The sequence below is a fragment of the Squalius cephalus genome, assembly GCF_949319135.1.
Source record: "Squalius cephalus genome assembly, chromosome: 6".
Lineage (NCBI taxonomy): Eukaryota > Metazoa > Chordata > Actinopteri > Cypriniformes > Leuciscidae > Squalius > Squalius cephalus.
Genome location: NC_137127.1, coordinates 3,362,073 through 3,377,283, shown reverse-complemented (window position 1 = coordinate 3,377,283; position 15,211 = coordinate 3,362,073). Strand labels below are relative to the sequence as shown.

The 15,211-nt window shown below is 35.5% G+C and overlaps 1 protein-coding gene across 1 annotated transcript in view; it reads left to right on the top strand.

The window, feature by feature from the left end:
• LOC307160070 (uncharacterized protein) overlaps positions 1–15,211 on the top strand; it is a 719,517-nt gene that overhangs the window by 502,392 nt on the left and 201,914 nt on the right. The window contains exons 54-63 of the mRNA XM_079873884.1: positions 2,451–2,624; positions 3,082–3,252; positions 5,013–5,186; positions 5,334–5,504; positions 9,167–9,340; positions 12,003–12,179; positions 12,303–12,473; positions 12,781–12,954; positions 13,145–13,315; positions 15,025–15,198. Of these exons, the coding sequence (XP_079730010.1) occupies positions 2,451–2,624; positions 3,082–3,252; positions 5,013–5,186; positions 5,334–5,504; positions 9,167–9,340; positions 12,003–12,179; positions 12,303–12,473; positions 12,781–12,954; positions 13,145–13,315; positions 15,025–15,198 (1,731 nt within the window). The remainder of the gene's footprint in view (positions 1–2,450; positions 2,625–3,081; positions 3,253–5,012; positions 5,187–5,333; positions 5,505–9,166; positions 9,341–12,002; positions 12,180–12,302; positions 12,474–12,780; positions 12,955–13,144; positions 13,316–15,024; positions 15,199–15,211) is intronic.

The window sequence follows — 15,211 nt, the reverse complement described above, 5'->3', positions numbered from 1 at the left end:
AGCTAAAATGCCCATAAAAGGTAAAAATCTATTTAAACTTATTGGAAAAGTCATTTCTGTCACTACTATCAATAAAATCCCAGAAAATATTGAGATTGACCATTTTTTATGTCAATATCACACACCCTGAGCGACAAGCTTCAATCCATAGAGATTTTGATATATATTTTATATCACTGTAAGTTAGTGTATCTGCAGAGCGCAGGGTTAAAGTTAACATGAGCTAGAAAATAGTAAAACATGATTGATAAGTTATTAAAAGTGCAATAAACTGTAAAAGAGAACTACATTCTGCACTCATAAGCTTACAGGTGGACCCCTGTGTGCACACACACGAAGCATGTCAGCATGCAAGCACCCAATTCAGTTCCCCTGCATAGCCCGTTGCACTTGACTATTTTCCTCTCTTTTTTTAAAAGGTTGCCAGCATTTTTGATCATTTTCACCACACTCTCATGGCCCCGAGAATATTTTGTTGCATGAATATCTGAATAGACAATGTATCCAAAAAAGGATCCAAAAATCCTCAGATCGGATAGCTATCTGATCGTGAATAGACCAGGTGTAAATGCCTTCCGAAACGCATTCGAGACGGATTTAAATCCAATCGCTCAAACCACAACTGGAGGTGGAGATGCATTCCAGTTAAAACTAAACAAGTCTAAATGCATATGGTTGTTGAAACTACATATGTAAATGCAGTAGCGTACCGTGGGGTTTCAGTAAGGGCCTTCAGTAACGATCAACACTCATGTAGAAATTCTCAAATGTACCCAAAATGACCCAGTGTACTATTGAAATTGATTTCTGGACATCGTAATGCTATTTTTCCCGAAAATTGTTATTGTACACGTATTCTATCTGATTTAACATTATATAGCAACCTCCCATAGACAGTATGCAACCTCCCCCCACACATGTTGATGACATCAGCGCGGGCTAGCCGTCGACACATCGCTGGGCCTCTGGGGCGTTCTTTCACTATGCATCACAATTTGATTGGCTGAAAACACACGTCAGTCAAAGTTATGATCAAATGGAAAATGGCAGCTTTAACGGAAGGCTAGCTATACTAGTGCTGGTCCATGGAGCTGCGTTTAGATGACATATGGAAAATCCAGCTCAGACTCACAAAAAATAACCATATTCTTTCTTTCTGGGAATATAATCGTAACGTACTGATAGACTTGTATTTAGACATGTTCAGAAACACAATAATTTAATTTAATTATGAAAAAATATATATTTTTGATTTTGACAGGGCCAGCAGAGAAGGCCCTGCTGGCCCTGACGGCGCACCACTGTGTAAATGTTACTCCTCCCAAAAATGTCAAAAAAAATAAACGTGTGAGAGTGTGTTATAGGCTATATGAGGTTATAGCCAGATATGAGAGTGCTACTGCAACACACATCACCGCAGATGAGCAGCTGAGCATCTCTTCAGCAAACTGCCGCAAATGAATGTAAAAGTAAGGAAACTAAATGATCTTACCAGTGCTGTTTCTGCACTCTCTCTTATTACAGTGTTCGATTTTGAAATTAGCTGATGATCAATAAAATGCAACTCATACAGTAGTTGTTGTTTTCGGTGTCGTGAACTCTGCATTATGCATTAAATCTGCATATAGCGCGGGAATTAAAGATCAGATTTATATCTGTTTTGCGGAGACACATTTATGTGACCAAGTGTAAACGGAATCGTTTAGATAAATCAGATATCCGATCAGTAAAAACACAAGAAGTGACCAGGTGTAAACAGGCCCAAAGATTACATCTGGATCAGATTCAGAATGAGGATCAAAACATAGATTCCCACAATCCATCCATCATTAATATTCAGTACACACTTGAACAATAGTACAGTATAGTTTTACAATACACACTGTTTGTCAAAATGCCTGACTTGGCAAGTATCCAGGTAAACCTAGTCAGTTATGTCTTCAGTGAGCGTAAACAGTTGTAAAATCAGATGTAAATCAATATATTGAATCCGTGCATTAGGTGACAACTTTTAATAGAGCCTACCTGCTGCTCTCTGTGTTCCTAATGTTAACCAAACAAAATTAACTGACTGAAAAACTTTTGTAGCAATATTTAATTCATGCAGACTATGCTGTTTTTTATTTTATGATTTGATTCAATTTTTGTAGTATTTCTTTACTTTATTTTTTACATGTAGTAGTATTTCCTACCTGAAAAAAAAAAATGTCTCTGTTCTGTTGTGTTTGTCTCATTGCTCATGATTTGCTTGGATTTTACACTGATTGTTTACTTTATTGCTTAAAAAGCTTTTACTTACATTTTGCTAGTTTTGCTATGTTATTGCTGTGTTCTTTAAGAAAGTGTGCCCACTCTCTTTGACCATGAAAACCCTTCCGTTACTGTAGATTTGGCAGAAAAAAAACCTGAGGAGACCTTTTCTTTTCTTTTCTTTTTTCTCTTCTCTTCAGGCTGAATAATAACAGCATTACAGCAGAAGGTTGTGCTGCTCTGACTTCAGCGTTTAATTCAAACCCTTCAAACCTGATAGAGCTGGATCTGAGTGGAAATAAACTCAGAATCTCTGGAATAAAGAAGATCTGTGTTCTGTTGGAAAATACACAATGCAGATTGGAGAAACTGAAGTGTGTATTAACATTCATCTACATTTGTGCATGTTTATGTACATTTATTAAGGTTTATTTAATTAGATGAACTTAAAAAAAAGTTTTACTACTTTTTAAATTTACACTATGACTGAGGCTAAAATTATGTTTAAACATCTCTTTTTGTGTTTAGTGAAGAAAATGAATGTTTAAACAACATGAGGACAAAATTCATGTTGATTTGAAAAATTTCATTTTTTGGTGAACTATTAATTTAATAAGATTAGGTTATTAAAGTTATTTAATTTAATAAGGTTTTGGTCAATGCATATATTGTATTTATATCTAAGGGAGATTTTATTTTATATGGCAATAATTTGTTCATAATTTGTCCAATTTGTCAGAAGCCATTCATAAATCCCATTAGTGATGCGATAATCTGTGTCTCCAAATAGAATAACAACAACTGTTTGTTTTTTCTTCTGTTTTTCTGTAGACTTTCAGACTGCAGTATCAGTGAAGAAGGTTATAAAGCTCTGGCTTCAGCTCTGAGATCAAACCCTTCACACTTGATAGAGCTGGATCTCAGAGGAAATGATCCTGGACAATCAGGAGTGAAGGAGCTCAATGATTTACTACAGGATGAACGCTGTACATTAAAGACCAGGTGATTAAAACCTTGAAATATTTAATAAAATTGTACTTTTAAAATAACCTGAAACCATGCTGCAACAAAACAATAATCAGTTGATTTTCATGTCTTGTATTGATCCCATTGTTTATTAATCACATCACATAATATGGAGGATTAAATTTAGCAAGATCATGAATTTGTTTTCATAAGCAATACACTTGTGGTATAAACAGAACATTAACACTATCAGTTACTACACTTCTGCTGCGTTGATGAAAACGGTGCAGATTTTATATTTCCTTAAACAGTAAAACTTGCATATTTTGTCAATAAATGAAGCAATTTATTTCCACAATTGTAATAAACATTAAAACATCACATAATATCCAGTAAACATTACAATTTTGTAGTGATTGCTGCTTATCTCCAATTTTAGAATTTCTAGTTCATTTTTCACACACCAAAAAAATGATTACATTTAATAATAGCAAGTTCTCTTTCATCAACACAAACTGAAAAAAAATATTTGACATCTATAAAATTATTAATTGAAGAAAACATTCTATACAAGTTCTTATTTGGTTGTCACACACACACACACACACACACACACACACACACACACACACACACACACACACACACACACACACACACACACACAAAACTATTTGCAGCCTTATGTAAGCGTTAGTTTATGGTTATAAAGCTAAAACTTAAAAGGAATGCTTTAGAAACAAATTCTAAACTCTAGGAACAACCAAAAACCAAATGAAACATCACTCTAGAGTTGGACATTTGAATTTTTTGAAATTCTAATTCTGATTCTGCTTATTGATTCTTATCAATTCCTAATTTTGATTCCAATAAGGTAAAAAAATAAAAATGTCACGTTTGGGTTGTAGGAAGAACAGGATGATGAAGATTAGGTTCAAAAAGGCTTTAATAATCCATACGAGTAAACAATCCAAAAGGCAGGCAGGCGAGCAAACACAACTTAACGTTAATGTGACCAGACACATTAGAACTGAAAACACAGGAACTTAAATACACAGGTAAAAATGAGGTGATCAACGACGACACATTTGAACATGATTCAAATCATATTAGTTACCATGACAACAGAGAAGTGGGAAAACTGAACAAAGGAAAAAAGGAACTGAAGAATGCAAATTAAAAGTCCATGAAAACTAAACTAAACAGAATAACTGTTACAATATCATTCACAGTCTTTTTTCCGAAATGTTCCGTTGCAGCTGAATACCATGAACAAAAATCTAAAAGCTAAAGAACTTATACAAGGAACTTTTACCTATGGTTTTAACAAAAATACCACAGCAAAAACAGCTATTCTAACTAAATTAAATTACAAGCATCGTTAAATACAATAAATACTCAGCAATTAAATAAGAACAAATAAACACATAAGCAATAACACAAATAAATACAACTAAAAGATACAAATGTTAAGATTTTCAGATGTTCAGGTACAGAAACTGAAATCAAATGTAAGATATGCATTACAAATTCAGTTACAAAAGTACTTCAGTCAGCTTGAATGGTTTAAAATCACATTAAAATCCACAGAAAGGAATTGATAAGAAGAATTTCCTAACCTGACCTGGAATTGATTTTCCTACATCACACTCATACACTATGAAACATACTATTGGGAATGATCTATATATCTTTCTATATTTGATTTAACTCCACTCATAAGCAGGATGGGAGCAGCAAAAGTTATAAAATTATAACAAATTATCTCATCTAAAATTCTCTTCTACTTCCTGTAGGTTTTTGAAAAGTGCTGCTGCACAGGAAGCGTGTGAGTGTCTCACTAAAGTTCTGGGTAAAAGCCCATTATTACTGACAGAACTGGATCTGAGTGAAGATATATTAGGAGATCTGGATGTAGAGAAGCTCTCTGCTCTTTTGATGGACTCTCATAGCAAAGTGGAGAAAATCAAGTGAGTCAACATGATTTATACATTATAACTTCTCTGTTAATTGATTATAAAAGACTGTCAGTCATGTGTCAGCAGATATGAAGAGCTGTTGATCTGAAGTGTGTTTAATATGTACTGAATAATAAATTATGGTGTTTTTGTGTTTAGGCTGAATAATTGTGAGCAGACAGAGAAAAGCTGTTCAGTTCTAGCTACTGTTCTCTCCTCTAAAACCATCCTGAAAGAGCTGAACCTGAACAATAGCCGTCTGCTGGACTCTGGAGTCAAAGAGATCTGTGAGGGACTGAAGAATCGCATGTGTGAACTAGAGATACTCAAGTGAGTACATTTCACCATAAACTGCTGTTCATTCAGACTGACGTGAATTTTTTGTCTTTTATGGAGAGCTGTTATTTTTTTCCATTGCACTTTGAAGAAAACTGACCAACCAATAAGATTCACACTTTGTCAAAATGCCCAGAGCTATTGCCGTTATAAATAACACACTGCCTTGGTGGCTCACTGACTCTTTTGCTAAGTGACATTAAATACCAGGGGAAGAATCTGGAACAGGGTATGGAGATTGATATTGGGCAGCTCTGGTTTTGTTTGATAAATTTAATTCAATGAGAAAAAAAATCTAAATAGTATTGGTTAAATAGGATGAACTGTTTGAAAACATGTAGAATAGCTCATGTGCGTATTGAGCGTTTGAAGAGAGGTCCACTAGTGGGCACACTTTAAATGTGTCTTTTTGTACTCATGAACAAAGGAGTTTACTTTGAAAGGGAGCAGATTGCGGAAAGTATTGGAGGGTTAGGCATAAGCTTTGAATGTTTAAATATAGCCTAAGTGGAGCAAATTCTGACACTTCAAATACACAATTACTTTTTTTCATTATTCCATTTATCTTGTCTTTTATATCACAAAATTAAATTTTGTAGCGGATTGTAACCAAATACCTGTTGTTTTTGTTTTTATCATCCCTGCTAGAATATGACTAATGAAAGAGTGCTTTCTATTTACTGCTTAGTTTGTAATACACTATAGGAGGACTGTACCAACTAACTCAGGGGGGACTAAATGCTGCCAGGCAGAACAAACGTCTCTGTCACGCATGTAACCCTAGTTCACTGCAGAGAAGAAAGCAAGATATTGGCTTTATTGCATTTCGTCTGCATGCTCTGAGGCGCAAGTAATTTATTATAGGCTTATGCGAAAATGATTATATACAGTAAGTAGCTTTTCCTGCTTTTCTTAGTGAATATTTAGCGCCAGTTTATGAGAATGTGACAATTCTGTTCTCTTAGACTCACTGGATGGAAACGCTGCTCTATTCACAAATGTTTTATGTGATATTGCAGTTTTGCACATAAGTTTAATTCACAACTTTGGATGGAAACATGGCTAATAACACGCTTCACTCTGCAGTGCTAAAACCATAGACTGTAAAAAAAAAGGCTAAAACTGGCAGTGCCTATACTTACTTCTTGGCAACCTGCCAAAATAAGAGCTTGCTGAGTTTTAGGTTTGCAAATTTTTTATTTTAAAATATAATGGTATAATCACACGATTTATTATTTTATTTATTATTTTATTACCAAAACTGGTAACACTTTTTAACTGCATGCTATTAATCATTAGTTAAGCGTTAGTAAAAAGTTAATTCATTTACAAAGCATTAAAGGGTTAGTTCACCCAAAAATGAAAATTATGTCATTAATGACTCACCCTGATGTCGTTCCAAGCCTGTAAGACCTCCGTTCATCTTCGGAACACAGTTTAAGATATTTTAGATTTAGTCCGAGAGCTTTCTGTCCCTCCATTGAAAATGTATGTACGGTATACTGTCCATGTCCAGAAAGCTAATACAGACATCATCAAAGTAGTCCAAGTGACTACAGTGACTCAATCTTAAGTTTATAAAGTGACGAGAATACTTTTGTGTGCAAAAAACAACAAAAATAACGACTTTATTCCACTATTCATTTCCTTCTCTCTGGGCCTCGAGTTTTTTCACGTAGTATAACTGCGTAGAGCATCTGTGTTGTACATCACACGTAGGCTCACTATTGGCCGACGCTGGTCATGTGTGTGATGCGTCTGACGTACAACCCAGAAGCGCTGCGCTAAAACACTACGTAAAAAAACTCGAGGCCCAGAGAGAAGGAAATGAATAGTGGAATAAAGTCGTTATTTTTGTTGTTTTTTGCGCACAAAAGTATTCTCGTCGCTTTATAAACTTAAGATTGAGCCACTGGGGTCACTTGGACTACTTTGATGATGTCTGTATTAGCTCTCTGGGCAATGGACAGTGAGTCATTAATGACATAATTTTCATTTTTGGGTGAACTAACCCTTTAATAGACATTAATAAGCAGTTTATAAATACAGTTATAAATACAATAAATAAATAAAGTTATAAATGCTGTATTCTTGATTTAAAAGCATATCTATAATGTGTTTAATAATTGTATTTTCATACTTTATTGTATAAGTATTGCATTATTTACAAACCAGTTATTTGGGAGTTGTCAGTGGTTCATAAGATCACTTAGAAAGTGTAAGTAAATGATTAATAAATTATTTAAATGTACATTCATACATATTATTCAGACATGTACTAATAGTTACTTAGTGTGTTAATAAATGGTTTATTAACATGTATTTCTACTGTAATTCATGATTAATTCAGGTAGTTATAAAGCATTTAGTAGTGGTCAGTTAACTATTTTTGTGAGCTCATCTAAAGTGAGGACTAGTTATGCCTTGTAAAGCATTTACAAAGGAGATTTTAAAGGCTGTTAAATATTTTTTTGTTCTGTATCACTGTTGTGTTTGTTTCCTTTTTCTGTTTAGAAGATAACCGAGTCTTTAAATCTCCTTTATAAACGCTTTACAAGGCACCTAATTAACTGGTTTGTAAATAATGCAATACTTCATTTAAAAATAATAAATTGATCATTAATAAATTATGAAAATACAATTATTGAACACATTATAGATATGCTTATAAATCAAGAATAAAGCATTTATAGCCATAATTATAAATTGCTTATTAATGTCTATTAATGCTTTATAAATGATGAATTAACTGTTTACTAATGCTTAACTAATGATTAATAGTGTGCAGTTATTATAAAGTGTTACCAAAAAACAAACTAAATAAAGTGCAATAATACTATTAGTCATTTATATATATATATATATATATATATATATATATATATATATAGTTATATTTAATGGGTCACACTCTGTGCTGTGTGAGCACCAGACCGAATCTCCAGGTGCTCTCATGAGAACCAGACTGAAAAACGTATGTGCACCCCTGTTTATAAAGCACATATTAATGTGTTATTCTGCATGACTATATTCTACATCCCTTAATCCTCCCACATATCTAAACTTAACAATTACATAGCTAATTATTAATAAGCAGTAATTAGGGGTTTATTGAGGCAAAGTTGTAGTTAATAGTGAATAGTGAGAATTGGATCCTAAACTAAAGTGTGACCATTTTTCCTATTATACCAAACTCGTATAGAACAGTGACCCCAAAACCGAGGTACTAACCAAACCGTGACTTCTGTGTACTGTTACACCCCTAAAAAAAAAAATTTTAATTTGGGGTTGGGCTTTTTCCATTTTTTTTTTTTTTTTTAGTGCAGACTTCTTTTTTTGAGGAACATTTGTCATTGCATGAGCAGGCCTTTATAATAACTTTACAGCGTCATCTGTATCCCTAAGTAAATACAATATTAATGAAAATGAATTAATACATGTAGCCTATAGGCTAACTATAATAACCTAAATTTAAGATCAAATTTAGAACAAACTCACCCATATGTAACAATAACAGATTCCTGGTGATTAATAGCAGAATAAAACTGTGGCATATCTGATTCAGTTAAGATGTTAAGATGTAGTGTGATTTAGTCATATTTATTGATATTACAGTGCAATGTTAATTAAAATTTGTGTTTATGTATTTTCTGTAGACTTTCAGACTGCAGTATCACAGAAGAAGGTTATAAAGCTCTGGCTTCAGCTCTGAGATCAAACCCTTCACACCTGATAGAGCTGGATCTCAGAGGAAATGATCCTGGACGATCAGGAGTGAAGGAGCTCGATGATTTACTACAGGATCAGACGTGTTCACTGAAAACACTGAGGTAAGTGCTATTAAAATAGTAACGTTCAATAATCCTAAAAGCATTTTAGGTGGGCGAGAATTTTACTATCAAAAAACAATTATAAAAGCTATGAAATGACTGAAGTCTTTTTCACAACATTAGCATATATCACTATAGCAGGTTAGTTAGGGATGTGCGCTTCGACTAATTTGACAGTCATTTAAATGGAAGTTTTGTAACCGACTCGACTAGTCTAAAGTAAGAAACCCCCTAAAGACTTGTGCGTACATATGATCCATTTGAAACAATAAATCAAACAGTCGAATCCCATAATTAATGCTGCTAAAAAGGTCATAAATATGCAGTACGCTTGCCTTGCGTTATGACTTTTCGGAAGCCTTCTCCCTCAACAGAACTGAGTGGGAACATGTCTGTTGCTGTCGTCACAGAGATAAGATATTTTTCTCAGAGTTGAAGTGAATGACATGATTGGCATTTGATTGCTTTGGCTATCACACCTATGTTCATGTGTTGAATATGTTTACGCATGGCTCCAGTGGAATTATGCCAGTTTGACGTGTCACAGCTTTCATAAAACTTTTTTTCCCTTTAAAACTTTTTTTTTTAATTCAAAATTCTCCCGCTCATTGCTTGTCTTTCAAACGCGGACATTTCTGAGCTCACCGCGACTGACAGGAAGAAAACGCATGTGAGATCTGAGGTAAAATTAAAAGAGTAGGCCTACAGCTTAAGGTATTATTTTCCCCAGTGTTTTATTTTAATGTGTTATTTAAAATGCCTTTAAATATAAATGTAACAAAGTTCAGGGCTCAGGGAAGAAGGGGGAACCGGCGAACTGTAAACTTAAGTTTTATTGACAAAGTAAATAAAACGAAAGTAAACGTCAGGTGCATCATGGCCGACTGCTGCACATACATAAACAACATGCAACTTAAATGTCCCAGGCCTGGGCTGCGTTTCCCAAAAGCATCGTAAGCCAAAGAAGATAGTAAAAACGATCGTACGACTGATCTTAATATTACGGTCTGTTTCCCAAAAGCAACGTAATTTAAGTAGCACTTGAAAATCATCGTAGATCTACGAGTGCTCTGGAGTAATCGTAAATCCCTAAGTGCATCGTAAGAAGACCGAGTTATGAGGTCACCTGCAGGACATCCGGCAGATTACACCTTTATTCAAGTGCAATGTGATTATAAGGTTTCGATTGTAGCCTACTTCAAGTTTATTGTACACTTTATTACTCGTTTTTTGTTTTAATGAATTTCTAAATGAAATAATTAAAAAGGGCAGAAAACAAAAACAAAAAAAATTAAATAATTTAATCCAATAATTTTAATCTAAATTAAATGAATGAACAAATTGTTTTATAAAAGATGAAATATGCTTCAAAGACTGGGAAAAATAGGGATGAACTAAAAAAATCTGTCAATGACTTGTGCCATGTATTGGGCATTTCTTGGTTGGCCATCATGTGGTCCCATCATGCCATCTTTGACCTCCTCCTCCACCACCTCTTCATCTTAATCCTCCCTGTTAAGTAAGGACACTCTCATATGTCCTGACTACAACTACAAAGATTCTCAAACTGCTGAGGTGTGTGGCTGCAGTCTGGACAACAGAAGATGGAGGCTGAGGCCTGGGAGGGTTGTTCGGAGGACTAGGAGATGTGCTGGGAGATGGCAGATGAAACTGATAGTTCCTCTGAGCATGAAGGACCTGACTCAGGCTCAGGTTGAGTTACCCCTACTCCTCCATGGATGTCAATACCACCACAAATGCCATCTGAAGCACTTGTGCCAAGTATTGACAATGCCTTTTCTTCCTCTGCTGTGAGAAGGGAGGACTCATTGGGCCTACCACCTTTTTTATTAAATGTTGTCCTCTGCAGTGCCCATTTCCTTTTAACAAAACGTGCTTGCCACTACTTCCTGACCTCCTTCCCTGATCTTTTAATGCCCCTAGTTGCAGTCAGTTTTCTAGCAATATCCTCCTAGATTATTATTATTATTTTTTTTTTTGACTGCCCTTAAACCTACTGAAAATAATACGTTTGTATAGCTCCACCTCATCTAAAATGACATTAATCTCCTCTTTTAGAAAAATGTATATATATATTTTTTGTGGTTCAGCCAATTTGCTGGTGTCTCCACCCGAAGGTTTGTGCTTTTTATAGATTTCAAAATACAAGTGTGTGCTACAATTACGAGCCATTCTACAAGGTGACATTTCAGCACTTCACAAACGGACAGCGACTCTTAAGTAGCACTTAAAGCACAGCTGCGTGCGATCGTGCTAAGTCCGTTTTTGTGAAACGCACGTGAAATGAACACGAACGTTCGTAAAGTCGCTCGTAGAAAATCCTCGTAAGTGCTAAGATCCATCATTATCTGGAAACGCAGCCCTGGTCCTCTCTCGTCCTACACTGTCGTTACTCCTTTTATCCTTCCAGAGCTCCTGGGACGCGAGATCCGTTTCATGGCTCCGGGCCGTGCTCTGCTCATCACAGAAACATTAAAACGACAGTAATTTGATAAAAAAAAACTTTTTATTTTTATTTTATTTTTCTTTGTGTAATCGACTGTTGTTTTTAGTGTCGACTAGTAGCAGCTGTACCGTTTAGTCGACTAGTCTTGCACATCATTAGTAGCAGGTAATGTCAGCATACTTCTCCTTTGTCCAGGTTGTTACAAAGTCCTGATGCAGATGAAGCCTGTAAATATCTGACTAAAGATTTTTACATTAAAAACCCGTTACTCCTGAGAGAGCTGAATCTGAGTGAACATGAACTAGGAGACACACGAGTGAATCAGATCACTGCTCTACTGCAGGATAAACACTGTAAACTCAACACACTGACGTGAGTATTGTGTTCATATGTTATTGTAGATTTAAAGCATCTTAAAGACATTTGGTTACAAAAACATGTTGGCGTCAAGTACTTTGTGTTTGTAAATTCTCCCTCTTCTGTTCATCATTTTAGGCTGAGTAAGTGTGGTCTAACAGAGGAAAGCTGTTCAGCTCTCGCTACAGTCCTGAGATCAAACTCCAGTCTGAAAGAGCTTGACATCAGCAACAATAATCTGCAGGATTCAGGAGTGAAGAAACTCCAGAACGGATTAGAAAATACAAACTGCACACTGGAGAAACTCAGGTGAGATTGTTTGTTTAAATAACATTTCTTTTGTTCAAAGTTAAAGGGGCTGTGAACTGAGAAATACATTTTTTTCTTGATCTTTTGAGAGTAATGTCGCAACATAGTCCCTATTGCTTTGTCTGTTACAGAAGGTTTGATATGTTCTGAGTATTTTTGCAGCACTGCAGTCAACCTGCGCAGTCAAACATTATACAATTTAAAAAAATGCTTTTGACCCCTTTAAAATAATACTGTAGTGAAGTCTTTTTTGTAGTGATATTAATTGTAAAATAAATCCTATTATAAATAAATGTCCTATCTGTAGACTCTCAGACTGCAGTATCACAGAAGAAGGTTATAAAGCTCTGGCTTCAGCTCTGAGATCAAACCCTTCACACCTGATAGAGCTGGATCTCACAGGAAATGATCCTGGACAATCAGGAGTGAAGGAGCTCGATGATTTACTACAGGGTCAGAAGTGTCAACTCAAGACACTGAGGTGAGACGTGATGAAATAATATAACAAAAATTATATGCGGGTGAATTATTCATAGAAACATTATTTCACTAACTTTTATGCAACAACAAATTGTGCAGTTATTATATTAAAATTATTTCAAGGTAAATGAAACAAACTGATTACACTAAGTTTAGTTAATTTTAAACCTGTTTCATCTTCCCTTCTGCAGGTTTTTGAGTCATGATGCAGATGAAGCCTGTCAGTATGTGAGAGGAATTGTGGGTAAAAACCCGTTACTCCTGAGAGAACTGAATCTGAGTGGACGTGAACTAGGAGACACACTACTGAATCAGATCGCTGCTCTACTGCAGGATAAACACTGTAAACTCAACACACTGGAGTGAGTAATTTACGCGTTTCAAATTTATACTTTGCATTGAAGTATCCCACATTATATTAAGTGTCATCAGCAAATATGTACTGACATTTAAATTCATCATTTGATACAGTGCTCTTATTTCAGGAGTGGAGCTGGGCCACCCCGCTCACAGTTTATGTTTCTGTCTCATTTTTCATGACAAGAATATTGTTTATATAGAAGTAGATCTGTCTCTACTGGTCTCAAACTCAGTTCCTAGAGGGCCACAGCTCTGCACAGTTTTACTCCAACCCTAATCAAACACACCTGATCCAGCTCTTCAGCATTACTAGAAGCTTCCAAGCAGATGTCAGTTGGAGCTGGTTGAAGCTAAACTTTGCAAGGCTGTGGCCCTCCAGGAACTGAGTTTGAGACCATGACAACAAAACATGGAAGACATTTCAGAAGTGCTTCAGCAAAGCTCGATTAGGACAGAAGTGTTAAGTGCGGTTCGGTTAGGACTGAAGGGGTTACATCAGCAGTTCATTGATAGTGAAGTTGCAATTCTATGAATCAAATGGAGAGAAGTACTTTTTATGGGCTTTATCCATCTTTCCTTCCTGCACCTGGATTGTCTCTGAAGTCCATTAGACTGGCTAATGTCAGCAGGAGAAGAAAAGTAGATATCGGTGCTAGAGCAGATATCTTGGAGCCTGCCTGGACCTTTGTTGGTTATAGTCTTGAGGATACTGTGGATTTTTAATTAAAGTTACTATAAAGTTAAAAATACTATAAAGTTTTATAGTAGTTTGCCACGTCGTCTTAGGTAAATGGTAACATTTCTTAAAGAGGTTGTTCCACATTATTACGCAGTCCTCATGCAATATGCAGAGGAAGGAAGATGTTTCTGAAGATGAAAAGCATGAAATAATGCATTGTCTTACAAAAGGCATGAAAACTATCATTTGGCGAAAATGAAATAGAGATTGTCAAACTGTCAAAAGATTTGTGAATTTGTGAGCACAGAAGAACTTGGTCAGACAAAGGCTTATTAAGGAATGTTTCTGTAAAACAAATTAATTTTATTAAAAGGCCAGCTATGAAAAAAAATCCACTGTTGAGCAGCAAACAGGTGTTTGAAGCGACTGGAGTCTCTGGAGTCTACTCACCCTGCAGGCTGGCAGTTGTGCATAAACCTGCATTTAACTTACAAATGACAATAATACAAGAAGCAATTAAGGGTACATTTACACGACAATGGAGAAAATGGAGAAGTTTTTCCTTTTGATTTTTTTCGCTCACAGACAATTGTCAAAATGATCCCCATATTTTGCGTTTGGGCGCTTGAAAACGGGTTTCAAAGTGCAAGTTTTTGAAAACGGTCTCCATGTAAACCATAGTATTTATTATGTCTATGATGTAAACAGCAAAGACGCGAATCTGACAATCTGTGAAGACGATGACGTCATGCACATGCGCATTATGTGTTTAGTCTATAGTTTTTCATCGCCATCTAGTGGCCTGGCAGCAGAATACAGCGTTTTCAGTCGGTTTCGCGGATCTGTGGGAAAAAGGATCGTTTTGATAATGGTGTCGTCTGTACGCGGAAAACTCAAAGGAAAAACGTTTCAGCATATCGTTGTAAGCGTACCCTAAGACTGTCATTGCTGTTCATTAAAAAAATGGAAATAAACTTTGGAATTGGAAATAAACTGAAGAATGTTTCCTGTTTTTGTTTTTCTTCTCTTCAGGCTGAATAATAGCAGTATTACAGCAGAAGGTTGTGCTGCTCTGACTTCAGCGTTTAATTCAAACCCTTCAAACCTGATAGAGCTGGATCTGAGTGAGAATAAACTAGGAAACTCTGGAATAAAGAAGATCTGTGTTCTGTTGGAAAATCCTGAATGCATATTGGAGAAAATTAAGTGTGTATTTTCA